This window comes from Tachypleus tridentatus, chromosome 10 (genome assembly GCF_004210375.1).
Source record: "Tachypleus tridentatus isolate NWPU-2018 chromosome 10, ASM421037v1, whole genome shotgun sequence".
In the NCBI taxonomy this organism is placed as follows: domain Eukaryota; kingdom Metazoa; phylum Arthropoda; class Merostomata; order Xiphosura; family Limulidae; genus Tachypleus; species Tachypleus tridentatus.
In genome coordinates, this window is record NC_134834.1 from 72,034,535 (window position 1) to 72,049,531 (window position 14,997).

General features: G+C 32.9%; 1 protein-coding gene across 1 annotated transcript in view; it reads right to left on the minus strand.

Annotated features, from left to right (window-relative positions):
* LOC143229545 (calcium-activated potassium channel slowpoke-like) overlaps positions 1–14,997 on the minus strand; it is a 162,627-nt gene that overhangs the window by 63,459 nt on the left and 84,171 nt on the right. The window contains exons 5-9 of the mRNA XM_076462028.1: positions 14,296–14,407; positions 10,680–10,831; positions 7,595–7,762; positions 4,038–4,129; positions 2,661–2,771 (exon numbers count right to left, since the gene is read on the minus strand). Of these exons, the coding sequence (XP_076318143.1) occupies positions 2,661–2,771; positions 4,038–4,129; positions 7,595–7,762; positions 10,680–10,831; positions 14,296–14,407 (635 nt within the window). The remainder of the gene's footprint in view (positions 1–2,660; positions 2,772–4,037; positions 4,130–7,594; positions 7,763–10,679; positions 10,832–14,295; positions 14,408–14,997) is intronic.

Consider the following 14,997-nt stretch of genomic DNA (forward strand, 5'->3'; position numbering starts at 1 on the left):
CTTTATTAGGTATTTTGTGTTCATAAAGGAAAACTTTCACATTACTTTATTAATATCATGGTTTTATTTCACACAACAGAATAATTCTGTTTGTTCCAATCAAATATCCAATTCCTGAAGTTTATTTTTAAGTTATTTAGTTGTTTTTCTTTACTGAGTTTCAAAAATATCAGTTTATAGATGATGGAGCTGTTGATCAAAACTTGAAGAAATTTCTGTCTTTCAATATCCAAAACAAGCCTATCAGTTAGAACTACTTATTGAAATTTTATTATAAAAGTTGAAGTTTCACGTACTTGAAATACATTATTTTATATTGAAATCTTACTACAGAAGTGGAAATTTCACTTTCTTGAGACATATTTGGTGGAGTTAAAATAGTAATTAATCATTAATAAAATATTTATAATAATTAATTATAGCCAGTTACATAAAAATCCACATAAAGTGAACCAATATTTCCTTTGGTTGAATCCACATGAAACGTTTGTAAAATCTCGTTTACATCACGACACCGTCTTTCTTTTTGTTACTATATGAAAGTTAGAATCCACTACAGAATTCTGTTTCTATTTTGTTGTTGTTAATATTGTAATACTGTTGCCAAGGTTACATTTAGTCATTCTTTTTGCAGGTTGGTTTTGACAGTGCATTAATTTGGAACTTTTATTGATCTCTCCTGCGTAATGTTTTCCTTCTTTTTAAGACGACGGTTCGCGAATGTTGTTGACAGAACTCTATTTTATCTTTTTATCATAATGTTTTCACTTTCCTTGCTAAGGATTTGGTATTTAATACCGTAGATGTTCGGAGATTAGACAATTTTACTGCGATCAACTTTTGGTTTAAATACCATAAAGCGAAGAAAAAACAAATGCCTGTATATACATATATACACAGACAAATATGATTCATTTAAAATTGAACAGAGAAAATTGCCAATAACGTATAACCGTATACAAGAGAAAGGCTAAGACTGATGTCGTCGGTATTTGTAACAATCAGCTGCGGATTTAACATATCCTCTGCTCCTATGCCAAAGAATTAGATATTTGTGTATATGGGGGGGATGAATTCTCTGACAAAAACTCGATTTTATTAGTTGGGCATAAAAAATCTGACTACCTATTGCCAATAACGTATAACCGTATACAAGAGAAAGGCTAAGACTGATGTCGTCGGTATTTGTAACAATCAGCTGCGGATTTAACATATCCTCTGCTCCTATGCCAAAGAATTAGATATTTGTGTATATGGGGGGGATGAATTCTCTTATAAAAACTCAATTTTATTAGTTGGGCATAAACAAATCTGACTACCTAATACCAAAACTGAACTTTAAACACAGAAGAATAAAGTAAAACCACGCATGATTGGAGGTTGAAGGCTGCACCACCAAAATATTCAGTAAACTTTATACAACCAATCATTGAATGAAGTTGTTCTCATTATTCACTACGTGCTACATAAATTATAAGAAACTCCACAACTAAAATATACAAATATCAGCACTTTACAATATCAGCCATGTTTGAATCAATAACCAAATGATAATTCGTGACAAGATAATCATACACTTCAAAAATGTTAACTACAGAAACCTAGTAACACTAATTTCATCTACTTACAAGGAGCCCATATTGACCAACCTTTGACCAAATAAATTTCACCACGGACACTATCAGACAAAAAATATAAACTATATACTAGCTTAATCAGGTAGAGATTGAATACGTTTTTTATTATTTATGTCGCACCTTCAACTACCTTCTTCACCTCGACCTAATCAGCTTCTCAATAACTCCTTTAAAAACTTTCCAAAGAATGCTGTCAACATTTTCCTTCAAGGTGAAACGCCTGAACGCCTTTCCAAACTTCTGCCACCTATCATTTTTAACACCAAAACACCTGAAGAAGAGCTTATCATAAAACCCGAAACGTTGTCTTAGGAAGAAAGAAAAACTTTCTTGTTTGTTTGTTTATAGTTAAGCACAAAGCTATACAATGAGCTATCTGTGCTCTGTCCACAACGGGTATCAAAACCCGGTTTTTAGCGTTGTAATTCCGCAGACATACTGCTGAGCCACTGGGGGGCCACATTTTCTTGGCTTTTATAGTGCCACTATCGAGTTAAATGTTTTGAATGTTTCCATGACTGAAAAATATTAATATTGTCTCATTCACTTTTTACAACTCTTTCCCTAGTCTGGTTAATACGTCCTGTTTCGCTTATTTCGGTGATCTGGTTTAATACTTTCTTCGTTTTCCGGAATATTTGTATTGACTGCTCGCGATTTAATGTAACCGTCGGTTACTTGAAAAGACATGCGAACAAAAATGGCTATTTCATCGCTAGATTTCCTGAGATGCGTGCAAAAAAAAAAAAAATCATCAAACTTACTAAAAAACAACAACAAACATGTATTCAAACTTTATTGCACGTGCAGCAAGCAGAATAAAAAACAGTTGTTAGTCAAACCTCTTGCTAACAATGTAGCACTACTACTCAAAGATCAGTTAATTATTTCTGGCTGACATAATGTTTGTTGTTCGTCCCCTGAAGAATTTTAAACTTTTTTTTTACACTATTTAAAGGTTGCTGTGTTGACAATTATTTTCAGACTTTTATTTCTATTTTTCCAATTTACTTTCTTATTTACCTGTGTAAAAAGATGACTTCCACATCCACATCTTCCCTGTCTTCATGAAGAAAGTCCGTAAGAAAATGAGATACCGACTCAAATGTGATGTGTCCACATACCACAATGTGCCTTTGAACGGAGATATTTACGATAACGTAATGCATATATGACGTATTTGAGTATATAAAACAAAGGTTTATCGTTACACAGCAGTTGTATAAAGTAATTATATTAAAAGGTCAAATGGTATGAAATTATTAAAATGTTACGAAATATTACTAGAACCAATGTTTTTAGAGTGGCCCTGGCTTTTTACGCACAGAATACTGATTTAAAAAAAACTAAAAATAACACAATTGTCACTTTGAAAAGCTGAAAAATATATACATATATTTGAACCTGAAAGCTCATCTGGTTTTTAATTTTTGAGTCACGTATACTAAAAGAAACGCTTACTATCTGCTTTAAACCTCATTAAATAATTGAGCCTAAATAATAGCTTGTAATGTTTTAATCCACATTCACTTAATAAAACTAGAAACAGATAGAAATCATTAAGTTGGTGCTTATTCACAAACATATCTTTAGAAAGTCATCATAGCACAATGTCAGCCATAAATAAAGTTGTTTCTGGATCTTTTATTTTATCGGTTTCTATCTCTATAAACTCAAGTAGTGGTTTATTTAGTTTCGAAAATAACCACATTGATTCTAATTTAGATTCACGAACTTAATTTACCTCGAATTTATTTCAAAGATCTTTGGGTCAAACGGAAAACTAGTTATTTTTCCAACTTAATATAAAAGAAGATCAAAACTCGTATACATGTATCAGTTTTCAGTATAAGCCTTTTTCTTTGTTACTATTCGTTTATAGTAATTATTATATCTAAATGCTTTGAAGCTGTAAACTAATAAAAAACATTTCCGGGCATTATTCATATTACTTTAAAACCATATTTTAGAAAAACAATTAAAACCTGAGAAAGCATAAATTAAGTAGAATATCTTATTTTTTCACTTTAATTTTATTTTCTGTCTACAATATCCAAGTTACAATATTAAATATCTTTGAATTTTAAAACTGAAAATTATAAGAAAATAAAAACAAAGTGCTGGAAGCCTTAACTTTTACCATGTTGTTAAAGCTTTCGAAATGGCGAAAAATATTAAATATGCATATATATATATATTTATGAAACTTAAGTTTACGTTTATAAAACTAAAATCCTAGGAATAGCCTGTTCTTGAAAAACAGTTAACTGCATCATAATGCCAACATTTCCAACTGTTACAAGTTGAAACTACTATGTAAAGTTAACAACATGTGTAGGTAGGAGACATCTACCCTGTTCTACAGCAAAGTCGTAACTATAAATTTTTAAATCGTATTACCTTCTTCCTCTCTCTGACTTGTATGTTCCACCATATTTAGGTCGGGAGCCAATCAGGTCAATGATCTCCGGGATACAGCCAGCAAACACTGCCTACGATTAGTCAACAGACGGCCACGTGCATAAGTTGGGTGTCAGTTGGTGCAGAGAGAATATACCAGGCACGTGCAAAAGAGAGATAGATAGAGAGAAGGAATGGAAGAAAAAAAGGAAGGGAAACAGCGTTTAGCTCTACAAAATCAACGCTTTCAACATATTATGTCACAACAACACGACAATACCTCTTTCCGAGTTCCTGCTTGAAAGCCCTGCCATACCTGGATAGATGACTGATTGACTCCGTGATTTCAGGAATCCAGCTTGCGAAGACAGCCTATAGAGAGCGTGAGGAGTACAGGGATGACGTGTCAACACATGTCATGCGTCATCACAAAAAGCAGCGCCACACACGATATGCTGATAGATTAACCGACTACACTTGTTTTATTCAAAATGTAAATCTTATTTTTAAACACAAAGATGTGGTTTAATCGGTAAAGATCTGAATTACGTTTTGTTTTTTATCATGGTCACTTTAGTTTCATCCGTGTTTGGAGAAAGCTAGGTTATCTGAAAATGCTTTCTGGGTGTTTCTTTTGAATCATCATTCATTGTATAATTTCAGCTACCTTTCTTCATTTAAAAAAAATTATAAAGTATATTTGTTAAGACTCAAAAAACGAAATACCAAGAGGGTTAAAAAGTGGAGAAGTCTGAGAATGAGTTATTTCTAACGTTTAATTACTTTGTAAAACTGTTTTACACTAATTCTTTTGAAAAATATTTAGATCGGTTAATCTTTCAGCAACGGTAACCACCAACAGTTAATCAGCTGATGCAGGATGAAAGTCAGAGTTATTTCGAGTTTAGAAGGAAAACAAATAACTAGCAGAGACCACAATCACGATATTGCAGCAGTTATAGAAGAGAACAGAAACCCCCTCTAGCGGCAATAAACACAATCATGCGTTTACACCAGCGCACAACAGCTAAAAGGGAGTTACTATTCTGTACCTTTTACCATGCTCCTGTCTGTACTCGCCATCATATTTTGGTCTAGTTCCAACTAACTCTAGGATCTCAGGAATACAACTGGCAAAGACGGCCTAAGGGTGGAAAATATAGGAGAAAATGAAACATTAAACAAGCATGGATATAGTCACCTAGGGCTAGACTACATGTACTGATTAACTGCGCATGACAGTAACTAAAGCTCAAACACAGGCAATTATCTGTTGTTATGAAAACAATAAAACTGTAAACGCTAGGTTCTGAACAAAAACCGTATAAATGTCAAGAAATTATAACTATAAAGCATCATTTATGTGCACGAAACATGCAAAATTTTACACTGCGAGATTATGAAAAAATACAACATCTTGAAATACTTGTGTTCAAATATTATATTTGAAAAAGAAAATGCAAAAGGAGGAAGAAGTGCAAAAATGGATAATATGTTCAAGCAGCTTCTGTGAGATGAAAACAAAACACGTGCTATGATTATAAAAGGTAATACGTGCTATGATTATGAGGAATGTGCCAGAAGCAGTGTCACAACATTAGCGACCAAATAATGAAGATAAACACAACTCACGTATTTTCTCTCATTGACACTCTTACAAAGATACATGGTCATCATCGTATAAATTTTACCATGATGATATAGGTTAATCTAAAAGTAAGATGTATTTTCTTCTCCCCCCCCCTTTTTCACTCTCAAACCTAGCCAATGATTTGAAAAATGTTACTTCTTTTTCCCATTCTTCTTGAACTATATTTTTTTCGATCCTCAGTTGTCTATTTAACCCCTTCAACGTGTTTTGATTTATTGTTTTATTTTGCTCAACAGAAACTTTCAAAAAAAGGTATTGCCGGTCGTAACATGTATAGATCATTTCAGCAAACTGAAAGAGGATTTGCGACAATAATGCAACCTGTTGAATTATTTTACTAAGTGATATCTAGTTACAATAATGTGTCGTATTACAGTTCTAAGGATTTAAATCAATAACATTTCAGTTCAGAACAGACAAAAAACACACATTACTATCGGTCCTTTAAAGGTTGGTTATCTCTTCTGAGATCCTTCGTTTATTGAGTTTTATTTTCTCTAATTAGAGATGTGACTAAAGACTAAACGTTTGGTGAACAGAACCTCAAACGAAATGGAGAGGATATAAATGACTTACGGAAACTAACAAGCCGCAGACTTCAATCCATTAAATCTAGCGGAAAAAACTGATTAAACCTTAACTATGTTTTCACAATGTTCAAATAAGGAAACAACAAACATTAATATCACTTTATTTATTAAAGAAAAATATAAAATGCAGTAGAAATATGCAGTTTGACGTTAGTTACGTGCGCTTATTTAATTAAACCAACTGTTCCTAACAATTTCGAAATAAGGTAGTTTCCCCACCAACCACGTCGAAGTTACATGATCCAATTAATAAAAACATATGAATTATTACTACAGAATATTAGAGACCTCACTAACCTGGTCAGTATTACATGATTCAATTAATTAAAACATTCGAATTATTATCACAGGAAGTTAGAGACTCACTAACCCAGTCGCGGCCCGGCATGGCCAGATGGTTAAGGCACTCGACTCGTAATCCGAAGGTCGCGAGTTCGGATCCCTGTCACACCAAACATACTCGTCCTTTCAGCCGTGAGGGCGTTATAATGTTACGACCAACCCCACTATTCTTTGATAAAAGAGTAGCCCAAGAGTTGACGGTAAGTGGTGATGACTAACTGCCTTCCCTCTAGTCTTACACTGCTAAATTATGGACGGTTAACGAAGATATCTTTGCGCGAAATTCAAAACAAACAAACCAAACTAACTCGGTCAATATTACATGGCTCAATACTGCGAACAAAATTCACATCAGCAGCGTTACATATTACTAATACTTCAATATTTTAAATCCTGGTGACAAACATTGATAACTTTGCTAGAAAGATCTATATTCTCCGAGTACACAAAGTGCTTATTACTTCTTGACTGGAAGAGCCTCTGCGGTAAAATATTTAAAATGAAAGTTTAGATATACAACGAATAAACACGAATATTAAAGAATGGTTGTATTTAATATATCACCAGTAATAAATATTTAAAAGGAAAAGATTATTATTAGATTTTTTCCTGGTAGGTAACAAAAGGAATCATAGAACCACATATTTGAGTCTTTATTAGTAAAAGTTATTTTGTTACGAAATGTTAGCTAAAGCTAAAGTTTTTATTAATATCCTTCCATACCGTTTCGTCATTTCGTTTAGTGTCAAGACATTCGGAATTTGAGAAAGAATAACTGAATCGAAAAGTAGTTGTTGTTTTTTAAATAAGATATATCTGAATACATAGAGGACTAAGTACTGCGAAAATACACGAGTTTTTATTTCCATTCAGAAACTAACATTTATTTAATAAGTATTTTAACGAAAGTATTATATATCTGGTCCGTGACTTTTTGAGACACTGTAACAGTTGAGAGGAGATATCAAACTCACCAGACCCACTAAAATGAATAAAACAATAAAAGTTCTTCCAAGGGTAGTCTCGCAGTAAATATCACCATAACCCACTGTTGACATTGTCACTATGAGAAAATACACACATTCCCAGTAGGATAGGTTGTGTGGGTTGTCGAACTCTAAAGGGTCTCCAGAGTTTTCCAGCTGAAAGAAAGACACAAGGTTTACTCAGTCAGCGACCTTAACGGTATTAAATACACAAATAACATGAACAAACTTGATATTTCCCCAAACATAACACGATCTGCGATACTTATTTTAAAAAGAGCACATGACAATGTTTCTTAGTGACGTGAATTTTGCTTTTAAAGTTATCCTAATTATTTTTTTCTTTTCAAAATAAACCGAAAAGATAAAACAAAAATTGTAATGTAAATCTAAATGTTCTTTCATTAGGTGCGTATACACTTTCAAATGTGATTAAAAATTAAATGTTTTGATTCGTCTGATACATCCATATTCAGTATTATTTCAAGATTTAACGTCTAAACCCACATGGTACATCTGTATCAATATTGTTCAGGCTTGAGTGCTTTCTCTAAAATGGCATATAAACTTTAGTAACACTTCATTAATTCAGAGGCTATATTTTTATTCTTATTTCAAGCTTCAGTTTCTTAAATCACGCAGTAAATACATATTTAATATTATAAGTTTTGAAAAACAAAGCATCCAATTTTATTATTGTTTCGAGTTTTAATGCGTTAACGCAAATGGTTTACATTAATTTTCATCATTGTTACAAACATTGATACTTCGATCCATATGATTCATCCATTTTTAGTATGTTCTTAAGTTTTATGATGTTTTTACTAAAATGATAGATTAAATTTTATTTTAAATAAAATATTACTAATAGTTTTTTCCTTGACAGACAAACAATAAAACCTTAAGTGTGATGTCATAACCTCAAAACTTTTAACATATTATCAAATATAATCTACATTTTCTTGGTTTTTATTTAGAAAAAGTTAGTTTTATTTATCGTTAAATTGTGTGTTATATTTGAATATATTAAGAGAAATTGTACTTTCGTCTTCAAAATTGTTTAACATTTTTATATGGGAGCTCAAATGGTACAACCTTTAAAGAAACGTTTCATCTTTAACGCCTCAGTTAAAACGCTCATATATTTTCATTTCAATTTTTAACGCATTAACTCAAGCGATACATGTATTTTAATACTGTTTCAAGCTATTCCTCATCTCAAGTGGCAGGTCCATTTTCATTGGTTTTTCAGGACTTAAAATGTAAACTCAAATTTAGATCCATTTTCAACATTAATTTTAAGATTTAATTAGTGTATCAATTTTAATCGTGATTTGACTTTTGATGTCTGGACTGAAATGTTACATCCTTTGAAAAGAAACAAAAACATTATTCTCAAAATGACTATACTGTACATTTAAGTGGAAAGTTTTAATTGTATAAATTAGAATTAAGTTAAAAAAATCTGAGCAAATCAAAATGCACATATTCATCATGCATCATTTTATTCTATAATACCAAACTGTTGAACGAAACATTTCAGTTAATATTATATTGTAAGATTGCAAGACATGATCTAATGACTAGTATTGTCGAAATGTGAATCCCATAATTTCTCGTTCACCAACACTTGTCGCAGAGAGGCGTCCATATTGTGGGGTCGTCGGTAAATTAAAAGTGATCATCAAATCTTACTATACAATCAGACAAATGTAGTCAAATGTTAGCAGTAGAGACTGTTAACTAACTGCCTTCTCTATAGCCTTGTAAAATTTTGCGCGAAGTTCTAAGACGATGAAAAAGATGTCATTGAAGATACAAGAGCCAAACAGTGATTATTTTTTACAGTTTTAAGATTTGCAGAACAAAATCTATCATCAACTCACCGTTTACAATAAAATGTGTACTTCTGAAGCAAAACATACATAAATTTTACAATGGACTCTTTTATGGGAAGGACGGCCATAGATAAACCTCAAAACTTACCAAATGACATCTTACATTTTTCAAGCATACAAGCTGATCAGTGTAAATCGATAATTTTTAAACCGAAAACAGGCCAGTCTACAGTCTAAGCCGACAGTTAATTAAGCTTTCTTATTGAGCATACAAAATGGCCAGTTTAAGAGGGACGGTTCTTTAAGTCTATAAGCTAGTCAGTCACAATTTACAGTTATTAAACCTTCTTACTGAGCATATAGGATGGTTAGTTCAAACCTACCAATACAACTGAATATCATTACGCAACCCTAAAACTAGAGCTCTAACTTCTGATAAATCCAAACAAATATAGAACGTAATACCGATAGTCTTCATCTTTTAAATGCACTTCAACTGGAAGACTAATTTATAAGTAAACAATCTGGCACAAACCAATCTACTTCCAGTGTTCTCGAACTAGAGCAATGACACATTTTAAACGCTTTAGGTAAAACAGAATTAGCTTCCTAAGACACTTTTAAACCGTGAAAACTACAAAGAATGGCTCATACTTGTACTGTTGTATTAACACTGGAAAGCTACGTTTATAGCTCTTAGTATAGACGTCTTAACTAAATGTTTTATGAACCTTGCTTTGGAATATTGTAAATGTAAATGAATATGAGTTATATCTAACCTTCCTAAAGTAGTAAGATGTCTTCCATGAAAAAAATATTTGTTTTTCCAATTCAAGAAATTGTTGTCAAAATCCACCGCAACAGACCAATTGCAGTAATAATAATTTTTCTTCCAATTTAATCCGAGGTATCGACATTAAAACCATGGTTACCTATTTTTAGTTCTGCAAATATGCGAATACTACCTATATAAAATTATTTGAAGGATTCTTAAAGGCTTGGATTCAATGCGGATAAATGTAATATTTGAAGAAGACGTGAATCACTGGATTCGACCTATATGAATGTACTGTTTCCAAGATACCTGATTAGTGAGATTCATTCTGCATAAGGATATAATTTGAAGTATACGTAAACTCTTGGAATCAGTCTACATAGATACATTGTTTGAGACGTTAGTAAACGCATGGATTCAGCTTTTATAAAGGTAATGATGTATTGTAATTTCAACCTACTAAATGGATGATTCCAGCTGCTGTAAGCCACACACTGATCACTATGGAAACCAGCTGAGCCAATCGAATTGTGCTGCTGGTCTTGAGCACGTTCAAATACTGCAGAATATCGGGCACCGAGATCAATCGGAGCGCCCTCAAAAATCTTAGACCTGGAGAAGAGAATAAAGCCAAATAATTAATTCATTGTAAAAATCAGATAGACTATAACAGAGAACAATAGTAATAATGTGTACTACTTGAACGTACTTTGTTGTCCAAAATGGATAATTGAAATGTATATATAACCAGTTTAAACCACCAGCACAATAATTGCACTAATATACAATTTTGGTATCATCACAAAAATGGGACAAAAATACACTGTCTAAAAATGGTGATATTTTGTATCGTTGTAGATACAGATATTCGTCTTTCGTATCTGAATACCTAATAAAGAAATATGAAAAATGAAAAACGAGATGAATCCATAGAAATGCATATCCAGGTAGACCAAGAACAAAATGCAAATGAAATTGTTATTTTTATTTATGAGTTAGCATAATTTTCAGGAAAAATTTGATCAAGAGACTCTCGTCAAACGACTTAATGTCAAGCGCTAGATGACTTTAGAATGCTAAGTTAGTCCTTAGTTGAACAGAATACGAGGGCTGTTCAAAAAATTACGCGGACTGTTTGAATTGCGCGGCTCCAGTTGGTTCCAGTGGAATCCGCTTGATGTCGCTAGGTTCGCACAGATCAGCTGATTACGACGCCATTTCCCGATTGCAGATATCTTCATTTATGTATTAGCTACGCGGTTTCAAGTGAAGTGCGATTTTTTCGTTTGGCGGATTTTAGAATGAATGACCTGAAGAAGCAACGAATTGCTGTGAAATTTTGTGTTAAACTTGGAAAATCTGCGACTGAAACTTTTGTTATGCTTAACACGGCTTACGGTGATGTTGTTATGAAGCGTACGGCATGTTTCAAGTGGCATGAACGTTTTAAGGATGGTCGACAGTCCATTGAAAATGATGAGCATCCTGGACGTCCTTCCACGTCAACTGACGACTCACACGTCGACAAAATCAACACTCTGGTGCGGGCAAATCGACGTCTGACTGTCAGAGAGCTTGCTGAAGAGTGTGGGATATCAGTTGGATCTTGTTACGAGATTTTGACCGAAGAAATTGAAGATGCACCGCGTTGCTGCGAAATTCGGCCCTCAGAACTCGTGAGTTTTTGGGCAAACACTCGATCACTGTTCTTCCCCACCCCCCCTACTCACCTGACCTTGCTCCTTGCGATCTTTTCTTGTTCTCCAAACACAAAAGACCCTTGAAAGGAAGAAGATTTGAGACGATTCCCGAGATTAAGGCAAATGCGACGAAGGAGCTGGAGGACATTACAAAAGAAGCGTACCAGGACTGTTTCAACAAGTGGAAACACCGTTGGGGAGGAGAGTACTTTGAAGGGGTCCCAGACCTGTAACTTCTAAATAAAGTACATTTTGTTTTATGACGTCAGTCCGCGTATTTTTTGAACAGACCTCGTACTACACTTTTAAAGTGCGACTCCAAAGACAGTCTTTCATTCAAACCATTCTAAGGTGTCACCTGAGAAAAAAATTTAAGAGTGACAAGGGAATCTTTTAAATATGTATATTACGTTAATCGGAAAACAATGAACTGTTTTCCTATTCAAATTTTTATTGAACGCTTTGCTTTAAACATGTTGCTATATACAAGACAAGACTATGTAATTATAGCTAATCACATTTATATTAATAAAGATACGAGATTATGATGTTATTATTTAATGGTTTATTAGTTTTCTATAAATAAAAGATGATGTCTTAGTTATCTAAGAACATATACGTTAAATATGTAAAATAAAATGTTAAAAAAAACTCTCAGTGCCTGCACGTGCTGTTATTAAATTATTGTCTATTTTCTGATAACTCAGTGTGTACCACAGTTTACGGTCGTGTTTATAAATGTAGCAACTTTTAAAGGTCTCACTGTAATAGTTGTACAATTTGTACCGCAGTTGAACTCCGTAATTTTTATATAAAAACTTAACGTTTATGTTAAGAAAGAAATAGGAAAAGTCTTACGTTATTTTATCTTCTTTTTTTTGCTATTAGCTCTATTCATTAAGTTGAGAAAACTGAACATATATTAAAAGTTCAGTATCATCCTATTGTATTAATATTGGAACTTTAATATCATACCGATGTATTAATACTGAACTTTATCATCACGCACTTCAATGAGTTACTATTAGAGCTTGAGTTGTATTCTAATTTAATAATATTGTAGTTTTTATTACGTTATAATATGTTAACATTTAATTTTTAGCGATATCCTACGACTGGACGTGATTTAACGGATAAGTTTCTTTGATTATGTGTCCAAGTGTCTGCGGTTTGATTCTCGTTGTCAGAAAATGGTGATTTACACTTTGACACTATTGATGCGTTACTTTAAGAGCGACTATCAAATACCACTAGTCGATTAGAATTGCTAAATAGTTGGCGGTGGACGCTGCAAAATATTTGCCCTCCCACTTGTCTATTAGCTCAAAATTTGGGACGGCTAGTTGTTAGCCTTTCCTTGAATATCTGTAACAAACGTAGTAACATCTAACGTGGGATAAAACGTACTTAACGGGTTTATGTTTTTCATGCGAGGGAAACATTTTGTTGTTGAGTACTGAAAGAGCCACGTTTACCCTGTTAAACAAAAATGCTATTATTAAGTTGTTAAAGGAATTATGTAGAACGAATCACAGATTTTTAGAATGACAGTTTAAAATACAATAAAACAAACACGATACAACTAGTGGTTCTTTAAATAAACTAAATAAACACTTTTAAGAAGGTAACATTGTTTTGTTTCGTTAGTTAAGCACAAAAAACTAGGAAGCATTTGTTGAGAAATCTTAGATTAATTAGAAACCACAGTACTAAAATAATGTAAACTGTCAACTGAAAAAAAGTGCAAATGCACGCTAATTACTGTAAAACGAGTTTAAACCCACTCAAAAACATCAAGTGTATTGCGACTTATAATATCATAATTAAATTTTAGAGAGTTTATTAAACTTTTTGTTTTCATATGATGCACATGCCAATTCGGATTGGCTCACAATCCGTGTAAGACTGTTTGAGGACTGGAAAAATATTACTATGTCAAGTGTTTTGCAGAGTCATTTTACTTAACGATTACTTTGATGTTGTTTACATCACGTAAAGACTGTCCTTATACTAAACAAATTTTGCCAGTATAAGAAACTTACATAAATATAAACTGAATTGCGTAAGAAGAAATAATTTGAAGCCGAAATAATGAATATTGCGGTCACTGAAAGTCGGAGTAATAATTTGAGTGACAAATCCGGCTTAAAGTTAGAAACCGATTCCTTCGTTCGAGAACTTCGCTGATTGGAATTAAGATCTTAAATACGCAGAAAGACTCTTATAAATAATTCCTAATGCACTGGCTAAATATTTTCTTTCTTTCTACGTGTGTCAGTTGAGAAAAGAAGACGGTAACTAAATTACTTCTTTACATTGTTTTGTGTTGCTTAACTTAAAATATACCTTCAGTGATAGAAGTAAACCAATACTTACCTATCCATGTGCGGTCGAGATAAATAGAGACAAAGGACGGCGGAATGGTGAAGTAGTCAACAAAAGAATACAGTTCGAGCATGAACCACAGCTTGTCGCTCGCAGCTATAAACTGGAAGATACAGGTTTGTTAATTACATTTGTCTAAGGCTAACTTCTGTTCGTTTCTTCCTCGCCCAACTGGAGCTGAGAAATTGTCAATAACCTCTTGAAATAAGTTGCTTGAAGCTTGAAAATCTATCCATTTATCTAGATATTTGTCTTTTTGTTTATTTGCCATCTGTTTTTATATGTTTTATAAAAAGGTTCTCATTTTGATCAAACGTATCAATCTAGGTTTAATCTAAACAGCCGTGTTCCTGGTTTGAAATATTTCTTTTTTATGTTCGTATAACAGATTTATAAAGTTGTCTTTATCAAACAGGAGTAACAGGGCGTTAGCTCTTTATCAAACAATATCTCTAGGATCATTAGTTCTTATTGAGTGTCCACCTTCTAACTGATGGCTAAGCCACCGAATATCATTATTTCATTGAACAATCGAGCTTACATCTCTTACAGGCATTAAAACTCAGTTTTGTAATTCAGTTCAAGATGACAGAAATTTTGATATTGTTAACACATTCAATATGAACTGTTTTCTAATGAGTTCAAATGTATCGATACTCTCATATTTTGAAAAATATGCTTTATTTGAGCGTA